Here is an 11,731-nt window from a genome sequence, read left to right as displayed (position 1 = left end):
AGTTACCGACAAAAATTGGTAACTTTCAAACGACAAATTTTAATATAACATAAAAATAAAATTTGACAACATTGGTATCTATCGGTAGGCCTTAGCGACTACTTTAATTTCGTCTCTAACTCACCGACAAATTTCGTTAATTTCCAAATTTACCGATTTTTGTCGGCAACTCGAAAATTTAGTTAGAGAATCGCACTACAGATAGATAAGATAGGAAGCGAAAATGTTGCACAGGTCAGTCTTTTGTCTGCAGGCAGGTTCAAGTTCGAAGATGGCCTATGTAGGTCTAAGATATCATATAGCCCCCAAACTAACGGTAGCCCCCGATATTCGGTATTTTGACGATTTAAGCTACATCTGCCAATGGAATTGTCTGAAAATCCACACAAGGAGTTCCTTGTTAGTACTTTATCCATATAGATCCACCATATCCTATAGCACCTATTTTAGCCACATTTTTTACGTAAATTTTCTGAGATTTCACACAAGGAGTTCTGTATGAGTACTTTATCCCCTAGAAAAGGAATTGTTTATATAGATCCACGATATCGTATTTCCCCCAAATAACGGCAACGATATTTTTAAGATTTTTAATGGATTTTATTTTTTTGAAAATTTCCTAATTCGTTCCAAATGGTGGAGGGTATTCAAAGTTCGGCTCGGCCGAACTTACTGCTTGTTTACTTGTTTATTAATGAAGTCCTTAAAAGGGTTCATATTATATGGACAACAAATAATTACAGAATGATATTTAGATCCAATTGTTTTACAATTATATCACATACACACAATACTCATACATTTACAAAGTCTTAAATTAAATACACCTAAATTAAATTCGATAAAATCACCATAAACTCCAGCGACTCGCTGGCTCTTCAGTTTTGTTAACTTTCCAATGTCTCGGATCCATTAAATATGTCCTGCAAAATATATAAAAAAAAATATTGTAAAATCGATATATTTTTCACATTAAAGCCGTGGCACAATGAAGCGGTTATTTGGTTGTTTGTCGGCGTCATCAACAAAACAACAAAAACGACGGAGACTTTGCCAGTTTTACGCCTTAAATACTATCGACGAATCACTAATCAAAGGGAGATGGGTTTACCGATATCGAACATTTCCTAATAGTTTTTTATACCCTTCACCATTCTATGGAGGGTATACTAACATTATCATTCCCTTTGTAACTCTTCGAATATTTATGATAGACCCCACAAAGATCAGCATAACATTCTAAGACGATTCGCATACAACAAATATATTTTACCAGTAGGCATGTCAAGTTCGTAAATGGGCCAAATCGGTCCACGTTTTCGAATATACCCCATATAACGGTACCTCCCGATATTCGGTATTTTTATGATTTTAGCGACATTATTTACCGGAATTATTTCAAATTTCGTATTTGAAGTACGTAATGGGTTCTACATCTTATGACAAAAGTTTTTGTATGCAGGTCCATGTCTTCGAATAGCCCCCATAAAACGGTACCTCCCGATTTTGATGATTTCAGCAACATTATTCACCGGAATCGTTTCAAATCTCGTATTGGAAGATCTTAATGGGTACTACAACCTATGTCAAAAAATGTCGTATGCAGGTCTACGTCGCTACCAAATACGAGGTATTTTCATGATTTTAGCGACATTATTTAACGGACTTATTTCAAATTTCATATTTATAGTTCGTAATGGGAACTAAAGCCTATGACAAAAGCTTTTGTATGCAGGTCCACGTCTTCCTATATCCCCCATAAAAAGGGTTTCTTTTAAGTGGTAGTTTTCGGATTTTTTTTTTTTTTTTTGAAAATTTTCAAGTTCCTTCTAAATGGTGTATGGTATTAAAAGTTCGGCCCGGCCGATCTTATCTGCTTTTTTACTCGTTTATCGATATATTTAAAGCGTAAAATGGTTCAAAGCGTTCATTCCGTTTAACCCATTTGAAACAGCATACTTTTTGCTTTGTATAATTTTCCACCAATCAGCTGAGATGTCCGCCAAACTACGTGCATTTCCGCCATAGTCCAAGGGTAAGATATCACGCGGAACATGTTCGAATAAAGAATCAAGTCCCTTTGTGTGGAAATGAGTCTGAAATGTTAATAAATTTTAATAATTCAAAATAGGTAATCTTCAATAAAATATCACTAAGGTCTTAAATATTCAAAATCTATCTCATGCTCCTTACCATATTGAAGACTTCTTCCCTTATAAATGGTTTCGTGATGGTCACCATGCGATTAACATGTGTGGGACAATTTATAATGTGCATTGCCTTAAGTCTCACAGGATATGCCTCCTGCAGGAAATTCATATAGGCTCTCATTACCATTAACGACATATTGGCTATGTGACGCAACGTGTAATTGGCAATATCTACAATATGTATTTCACCATTCGACAGAGAAGACATGTCATCATCAATGCAGTCTTTGTCATCATCGGTTGTCGCCGAGTTCGGCGCCACATCCAGGAACTTATCGGTAACGTCGTCAAAGGTAAAACGTGTATCGGTCATCATGAAGAAGGCTTTGCTTTCCTCTATGCTATTTTGCTAGAAAAGAAACGGAAGGTGGCGAGTGTTTTCACAAATGATGGCTAGTGGTGGTTAGCACTTACGGTTTTAGGATCCTTGTTGACCATCCGAAAACATAATACTTTATAGTTTTCCGGTGTTAGACCAGGCAATGGAACCATTTCTCTGAAAGAAAAAAATACTTCATGTAAATTTAAGATGGGCAATGCAGCCGTCGAAATATTTTACGATAGTGGTGCCATACACTATTCGGTAAATGGGATTACCTCTTTAATTCTCATCAATTCGTTAACATACACTTTCAAATAATTTGGAAAAAAATTTCAGTAGAGCGAAAGAACGAATGGATGTGAGTTTTTAGAACATTTTTGAGTCCTTCATATTAAGACTTTACCAAAGATAAAGAGCCCCCAATATTTTCACTGTACTATGATATATTTAATAATAATAATTGGTATTAAAAATTGATAAAATTTTGTATAATCCCCATGCAAGGGTACCGAGGGTCGTATCTCTCAAATAATATTTTTAAAACCTTAAGCGAGATATTGGGCGCCATTTTTCAAACTACTACTCAGTGGTGAGCAACACGCCTGTATAAAAGGAAACTTGTTAAAATAGCTATTCGTGAGGAGGCCAGGTATATGGAAAATAAGAACAAGAAGAAGAACTCCACACTGGCGGATTTACTTGACATAGAAGTAATCTACAACAATGTGGAACTAAAATCCATATATACAGGGTAAACTGCAACCAAATTCAGACAGCTGTCATTTCTAAGCCACTCGTCCGACAGCTGTTAAAATTATTCCAGTGACAGCTCATTGCATTGTTTACAAGCGTACAAAAGCATTTTGGTGAGAACTTCCCAGAAAAAAAGTTATTCGTGATGGAATTTAAGCGTGATAGTGTGATTTTTTTATATTTGACTGGAAAACCACAAGTGGCTATCGTTAGAGCACTCCAGCATTTAAAGTGAATAAATCCCTTGTGTCTCGTACCATCGCTCATTACCGTGATACTTGTAGCGTATCCCGACATCAAGGAAATGGACGGACGAAAACAGCAACATCAGCAGAAATGGTTCGAAAAGTAAAGAAGCGACTTGATTGTAACCCGCGCCGCAGTGACCGAAAAATGGCTCGTAAGCTGAACATATCGCAATATTCCATTCGGCGAATATTGAAAAATGAGCTCGGGGTAAAGCCATTGAAATTCCAAAAAGTGCAAGAACTGACACCTCAACAGAAAGAAAATAGACTCAAAAGAGCTAAAGAGTTGCTTCGCTTGGCCGAAAAGTGTGAACTTCCGAATTTAGTTTTCTCAGATGAGAAAACAAATGATAGTGTTTACTTGCCAAAGAGGTCAGCTGAAAATGTGCACATTCGGTTGGCCACCATATCTCAAGCGCTGGCCATGGTGATGGTATGGGCGGGCATAACAGCCGAGGGTCGCTCTCCGCTCGTGTTAATCGACCGTGGTATCAGAATAAATGCCGAATATTATAGCGAAAATATTCTGGAGGGTGTATTAAATCCTTGGGCAACCAAACATTTTGGCCGCAGACCTTGGACATTCCCGCTGGACTCAGCACGCGCTACCCATGAATGGTTACAAAACGAGGTTCATCGCTTCATTTCCAGCGCAAAATATTTTGGAAAGCAAGTTTGGCACTAAAAAATACCAAAGTGTCGATCACCCCAAGCAAGCGCTTTGCCGGGAATGGGCCAAAATACCGCAGAGCAACATTCGGGTAGCGTGTGAAGGTTTCATTGGCCGTTTGAAGGCCATAATTCGTGCCAAAGGTGACCAATTCGAACATATTTAAACGTGTTCTAAAATATGATGCTATTTCCGACATTTTTTGTTTGCATTCTTTGTTGCAGTTTTTTATCTCACCCTGTATCTCCAAACATGATGTTGGACAGAATTGAGATTCTGCTTCTAAATGGTCTGCCAATACATACAGATGAAAGCAAGCACGGGAGCTGGAGTTTTCTGTCAGCAACTAGGAATGCAGATGAAAGCAAGCACGGGAGCTGGAGTTTTCTGTCAGCAACTAGGAATGACCTACTCTTACAAGTAGGGTGGAAAGTGTAGTGTTTTCCAGAGAGAGATTTTTGCTATCATAAATTAGGATAGTGACAGTAACTATTTATTTGAATAGTCAGACAATTCCGATGCAGTCTTGAGACGTAGAACACCTCTAGAAAATCTGGACACTACTCTCCGGCATTGTAGGGTCGTTGATATACTAAAGGAAATGAGAAAACCGATGAATTGCCATGAATGGACTCGCAATCAACAGACCTTGAAGTCGTCAGCTTGTTAAAACCCCCTCTTTGTCGTTTTAACAGAGCATTAGAATTACTCTTCGGGGAGAAAGCCTGTCATCTAAAACTTTGCATAAAGGCTTTACTGCCTCTGGCGCCAGAGTTAAACCATAACTTTATTCGACGCATTTCTCCAACCTCTCTACATTTATTTCCTTTTCCTTTTTATACCCTCCACCATAGGAGGATATATTAAGTTTGTCATTTCATTTGTAACAGCTCGAAATATACATTTTAGACCCCTCAAGAATATATATTCTTGATCAGCATAAAATTCTATGTCGAGTTAGCCATGTCTGTCTGTCTGTCCGTCTCTGGAAATCACTCTATCTTCCGAACGAAATAAAGTAGGTTGATAAAATTTTACTCATATGTATGTTATGTCTTCAGTATTTTTGACATTGAAAATGGGTCATATACGTCCACGTTTTGGTATAGCCCCCATATAACGGTACCTCCCTATTTTCGGTATTTTGGTGATTTAAGCATTATTCACCAGAAATGTTTCAAATTTTGTATTTGAAGTTCGTAATGGATACTACAGCCTAAGACAGAATATGGTCTGTGCAGGTCCACGTCTTCGTATAGCCCCTATTAAAAGGTACCTCCCAATATTCGATATTTTGATGATTTAAGCGACACTATTCAACGGAATTTTAACGGTTTCCTTTTTTTAAAAAATTCGAAATTTGTTCAAAGTTGTGGAGGGTATTCAAAGTTCGGCCCGGTCGAACTTATAGCTTTTTTTACTTGTTCCTTTTCTCTTTTACACAGGATGATCACAATGGACCGATAGGTCTCCGTGTGAGGTAGTTATAATTTCAATTGTAGCTACACATCATCTAACCTACATCTACAAAAATATTACTAAACTTTTAAATAATTTCCAGCTGATTTTTTGAAATTTGGAAATGCTATTATTTGAGATTCACGAAAGGTAATAAATAAGTCTGGCTTAGTCTCGGGTATAAAGAGTGTAGGGGAGTTTTGGAAAAATTAGGTTTTCTCCAATACCAACTCAATAATTTTCTGGGTGTAGGGATCATTAAAACAATGTATTAAATACGAATTCGCTTGGCCTCACGTTGGGCGCCATTTAGTAACTAGCTAAATAAAATATAACAATATATTGAAATAATTAATAAAGATTATTATCGAAAAACCCGGAATGATATTTTTAGAGAATGTTTGTGTGTCGTTATCTGTTACATCGAGTCTAAAAATTTCAAAAGATTGGAAATATTCAAAATATTGCAAGTCAAGAATTGGAAATAGGTATCTTTTATACGCAAATACTTTCCTAACCTGTTATATTCGGTCGTATTTTTTAAACAAAATTTGAAGTATCGTGTAGTCATTACTTGGCAGTGCATTTAATTATCTGACACTGTTACTTACACATCGAAAAATGATTTTTTCGTTGCTTCATCATCCGGATTGCGATCAATGAATATCTGTGGTGTTTTGTTTCGCAAGAGGTAATTGTGTTCCACCAATTTTTTCGTTTCCTCCAAATCGCCGTTCATGCATTTAAAAAAACGCTTTAGCAGTGTAGGGTCTAAAAGTAAAAATATAAATGATTATAAATTCTGTAGAATTTTTTATTATTGTGACACTTAAGAGGCTTATGATCTATAAGAAGCTTAAGAAATAAAATGAGGTAATTCAAAACTTCCATCTTTGGTTTTAATTTAAGCAACACTCAAATGTATAATATTTGAGAACATTCTAATTGATAACAGTGGGAATGAAATTGAATCTCTTCTCTTCGTTTGTTGTGCTCAACTAACCATACTCTTAACCACACAACAATGTAATCTAATCTCTACAGAAAACAGGGAACAGAGAATGAATTTCAGAGAGGCACACTCTGTCAGGTGGCAATTGTTTTGAGAACTGACCACAGATAATTGACAATGAAAATATTAGGCGTGTTTTTTTAAAAAACCTTTTTTGATTATTGGAAATGTTTTAGTATATAATTTAAATTTTTATTTAAAATTTAGTAGGGATGTTAGTTTGAAAATTTAAATCATCTATTTGGTTATTTATTAATTTTCTAAAAATTGAGATTTAATAAAACACCACTATTCTTAATATGCAGTTGATGCAGATTTACCTACACTTAACAAAACACAAATAAATATTAGACTTGTTATTTGATGTCTTGTTTGCCTTTCGAAAATGTACATATGTTTGATTGCAATTTATGAATTCGAAAACCGCAGCACAGATTTTCCTGAAAATTTCCAAGTATACTATAACATTGCCTGAAAGTAACATAAGCTATTTAAATTTTTGAAATTCCACCTGGAAATGGAATATATCATCAGAATTAGAGGTACCTCCCAGAAATTTAGATTTGATATGCACATATCTACTGATCGATTACAGATAGAGTCTCCAAATTTAGAATGCGTAACGGAATTTGGAACAAAAATAAATTTGCCAAATTATATTGAAATCGGTTCAGATTTGGATATAGCTCCCGTATATATTTTCGACCGATTTCATGTATGTGATGCACTAAAAACACTGTACAGAAAAACACTGGTGAGATGAAAAAATTGCAGCCAACTTTAGACTGCTGTCATTTCTAAGCCACTCATTCGACAGCTGTTAAAATTATTCCAGTAACAGTTTATAATATTGTTTACAAGAGTACAAAATCCTTTTTGGTGAGAAATTTCCAGAGACAAAGCTTTTCGTGGTGGAATTCAGGGGCGATAGTGCGATTTCTTTATATTTATCTGGAAAACCACACGTGGCTTTCGTTAGAGCACTCCAGCATTTAAATGTGAATAAAACTTTTGTGTCTTGTACCATCGCTCATTACTGTGATATTGGTAGCCTAGCCCGACGTCAAGGAAGTGGACGGAAGAAAACGGCAACTTCAGCAGAAATGGTTCGAAAAGTAAAGAAGCGACTTGATTGAAACCCGCATCGCAGTGGCCGAGAGCTGAACATATCGCAATATTCCATTCGGCAAATATTACAAAATAAGCTCGGGGTAAAGCCATTGAAATTCCAAAAAGTGCAAGAACTTACACCGCAACAAAAAGAAAATAGACTCAAATAAATAGAGCTAAAGAGTTGCTTCGCTTGGCCGAAAGTGGTGAACTGCTGAATTTGGTTTTCTCCGATGAGAAAACATTCGTTGTCCAGCAGATTGTAAACAAGTAAAATGATCGTGTTAACTTGCCAAAGAGGTCAGATGAAAATGTTGATGGTGTTGATGTTGGCCGCCATAGCAGCCGATGGTCGCTCTCCGCTCGTATTAATCGACCGTGGCATCAGAATAAATGCCGAATATCGCGGAAATATTCTGGAGGGTGTATTAACGCCTTGGGCACGCAAACATTTTGACCGCAATCCTTGGTCATTCCAACAGGACTCAGCACCATCGCACTTAGCCACCACCACCCAAGGATGGTTACAAAATGGGCCAAATACCGCAGAGCAACGGGCAGCGTGTGACGGTTTCATTGACCATTTGAAGGTCATAATTCGTGCCAAAGGTGACCAATTCGAATAAATTTTTTTTTTATCTCAACCTGTATCTTCAGCCGATTTCGGGTTAATTGTGCGTACATCAAATTTGATTAAAATCGGTAAAGATATAGCTCTCATATATATGTTACATCCGTGACATATATATCTTCAACCTAATCCGAAAGTCCTGAATTTTTATACATCCGAGCGAAAATTTTGTCGGGATCGGTTATAGCTCCCGTATATATCCATAATCCGATTTCTGGTTTATTGTGCAAATAATGGCTAATATCAGCTTAAATGGAGTGAATTTCGGGACCTACGTTTCAATTTTGTGGAATTCGGCTCCGATATATATTTATACCCTACAACACTATGTGTTGGGGTATTATAAGTTTGATTGGGCCAAAAATTATGTAACACCACGAAATATTGGTTTCCCACATAGCATATATGGATCTTCCTATCTCGCCGAGCTGAGTTGATCTAGCAATGTATGTCCGTCCATCCGTCTGTCCATGTTAATTTGTAATCGCTCTACAGGTCGCAATTATACCCCGATCTTCACGAAATTTAGAATGGAGGTGGGGCTAGAGTCAGAATGGAGCCCTATTTCTTTTGGAGATGATCGCATAATATTTAGGGGTTGAAATGGACCAACAACTGAAAAAATGTCTGATTTTGCAGTTGCTCTACAGGTCGCAATTATAGACCAATGGGGCTAGATCTTAGGGCTGGGCAGAAGCCTTCCAATTTTGATGGTCATCGGGGTAATATTTAGTAGGTGAAATAGGCCACAACATTTGTATTAAACAAAAATCAAATTTTCCATTAAACCGCGAACATTTTTAATCCCAGTGAAATCGCAAATAGACGAGCAGGTCAATTTTGACCTTTACGTAGATCCCGATAGTAAATATATCGGTTATATATAGCGAAATATATACAATGTATATATACAAGGGGATGTTAGTTAGAATGTTTATATCTCAAGTATGGGTGGTCCGATTTTGACAAATTTTGTCAATTCAGAATGCCCCCTTGACATAAAGGAATAAAATCTAAAAAAAATCGCATAAAAAGGTATCAATAATGACGTTAATATAGATTTTGAAGTATTTTTTGACATTGTTTTATTTTTTCATATTTTTTATCGCATGCGATTTTTTCAATTTGACTTTTAATATTTTGTAATATTTTTTCACATTACAACACAGGTTAGGGATATTATATAAGTATTGCAAATATCGTCCGATCCTCACGAAAATTTTCACAAGGGTAAGGTTGGGCTCAGAAGGGCTAGGCCTATTGTTTTCAAAGATGTCCGCAATATAGTAGGGGTTGAAATGGACCAACAACTAAAAATGTTCCTGATTTTGCAGCCGTTATAAAGGTCAAAAATAGAAATCAAGGACACGAAATCTCGCATAAAGTTAGAGTTTAGGACTGCGGGTACAATAGACTACTAATTTTGTGTGAAAAAATACCAGCATTACCTACAGACTATATCCGAAATACACAAAAGGCGAACTTCTGGCTTTTTTATGCTGATTTCGTTGACGAATATAGCCAAATATCGTAGACAAGAAAATCATATAGATGAGTCTAAATTTGGAAGTATGGAGGGGCTTCTTGCTTTTGGAGATGATTGCAAAATAGTTAGGCGTTAATATTAACCAAAAACAGAAATGTTTTTCCGATCACACAATCTCTTCACGCCTGTGAAGAGAGTTAATGACAGGGAAGAATTCTAGCATTTTGGATGACCATTGGATTATATTTAGCTGTAAAATGGACTACAACAACTAACAGCCCGACGGAGTGCATAAATATTGGGCAAATGTCCCTAGTCAAAATCCTAATTTCAAAAGCGAAATCATCCAATATGGGTTTGGATATATGGGAGCTTCTAACATATTGTAGTGTTGTAGGGTATAACATAGTCGGTCCCGCACGACTACAGCCGTTGCTTACTTGTTTTTTAATATAAACCTTCTCGAATTGATATCATGCACTGTTATTTGGTATAAAAGGTTAAAATGTCTCCGTCAAATTTAGTGAAAATCGATTCAGAATTGGATAACTGTTCGAAAGCCAAATGTTGATAGGTGGTATGATCTACTTCAAATAAATTCTTTTGTTACGGGAGCTCTACTAAATATAATAGTGGTGTAGGGTATCATACAGTCGGCCCCACCCGATTTTTTACCTTACTGGTTGTTCTTGTTTTGTTGTTGCAAAACGTCGTTTTACTATAAAAATTTCGGCAGAATTTAAATTTGTTTAAATTTATTTGTTTCAATTTTTTATTTAATTCAATTATTTGACATAAGATTCGCTATTGTTTTCCACCTCTTCATGATAAAATTTCACTGACTATATTTTAAATTTATTTGGCCACTGTTCCAAATCTACGGTTACTGATAACGTTTATATTGTTGGCACAAGAACAAAAGCTAATTATCTTTATCATTTATTTTTATTTTTTTTCATAATTACACATCCAGAGGTCAATTAAATAATTCAATTTGAGTTGAAATGTTTTTGTGCTATTTTTATGCATCATCGACATTATGGCGAACTGAAGTCCATACGAAATGTAAACATAAACGAGCTAGACGAGTCATATAAATTCTTATCGCTATCGAAGGCATCATCAGAAGACCTACCGATTTCTTCCGGCAGATTGGGATTTTCACGAAACCATGTTTTGAGAAGTTTTAATTTTTCTTTTACACTGATTTCGGCACTCATTGTTTTGATGTAGCAATTTAGATTTTCTCCGTTTTTTTTTTTGCACGAGTATATGGTTAATAATTACTACTGTTCTGTTGTTATCCGTTCAATGACTGATTACAAACTAAACTCGTTGGCGGGTGGGTTGACGCTTCGGTTTGAATATCAGAAAATTGTGTTCTGTGTTTTTATTTTTTTATTGGGGAAACACAATGTGCCGGCAGACGGCAGGGTCGAGACATCAGTTGTGGAAGTCAAACGAGATTGTGAAATTCTAGCATGACCTAGCGTACGGATTAGGGGGGGGGGGGGTTAGGGGCGGGAATAATATTTATTCAAAATTATATTTACTGTTTAGATTTTTGTGTTGAATTAAAGAATGTTTGTTGTTGTTGTTTAATGCGCTTCATTTAGACTGGTAATTGTAATTATATTTGTGCATACACCGTAAGCTGGTTATCGTTTCGAATTAACATTTTACATAAAGTTTTTTTTAATGTCGCCGCGATGGAAGTGATGATATATATATATATATATATATATATATATATATATATATATATATATATATATATATATATATATATATATATATATATATATATATATATATATAAGTGTGTGTGTCC

General features: G+C 35.9%; 1 protein-coding gene across 1 annotated transcript; it reads right to left on the bottom strand.

Moving 5' to 3' along the window:
* Positions 1 to 621: 621 nt before the first annotated feature.
* On the bottom strand, positions 622 to 11,239 carry LOC101899142 (alpha-tocopherol transfer protein). The gene is made up of 6 exons (XM_005188053.4): positions 11,036 to 11,239; positions 6,273 to 6,432; positions 2,625 to 2,706; positions 2,194 to 2,559; positions 1,960 to 2,096; positions 622 to 923 (listed from the first exon to the last, which is right to left on the bottom strand). The coding sequence occupies exons 1-6, from the start codon at positions 11,118 to 11,120 to the stop codon at positions 848 to 850; spliced, it is 906 nt and encodes a 301-aa protein (XP_005188110.1). The 5' UTR covers positions 11,121 to 11,239; the 3' UTR covers positions 622 to 847.
* Positions 11,240 to 11,731: the final 492 nt, after the last annotated feature.

The sequence above is a fragment of the Musca domestica genome, unplaced genomic scaffold (genome assembly GCF_030504385.1).
Source record: "Musca domestica strain aabys unplaced genomic scaffold, Musca_domestica.polishedcontigs.V.1.1 13, whole genome shotgun sequence".
Taxonomy (NCBI): domain Eukaryota; kingdom Metazoa; phylum Arthropoda; class Insecta; order Diptera; family Muscidae; genus Musca; species Musca domestica.
The sequence above is the reverse complement of the archived record's forward strand: the minus strand, read 5'-3'. Positions and strand labels throughout refer to the sequence as shown.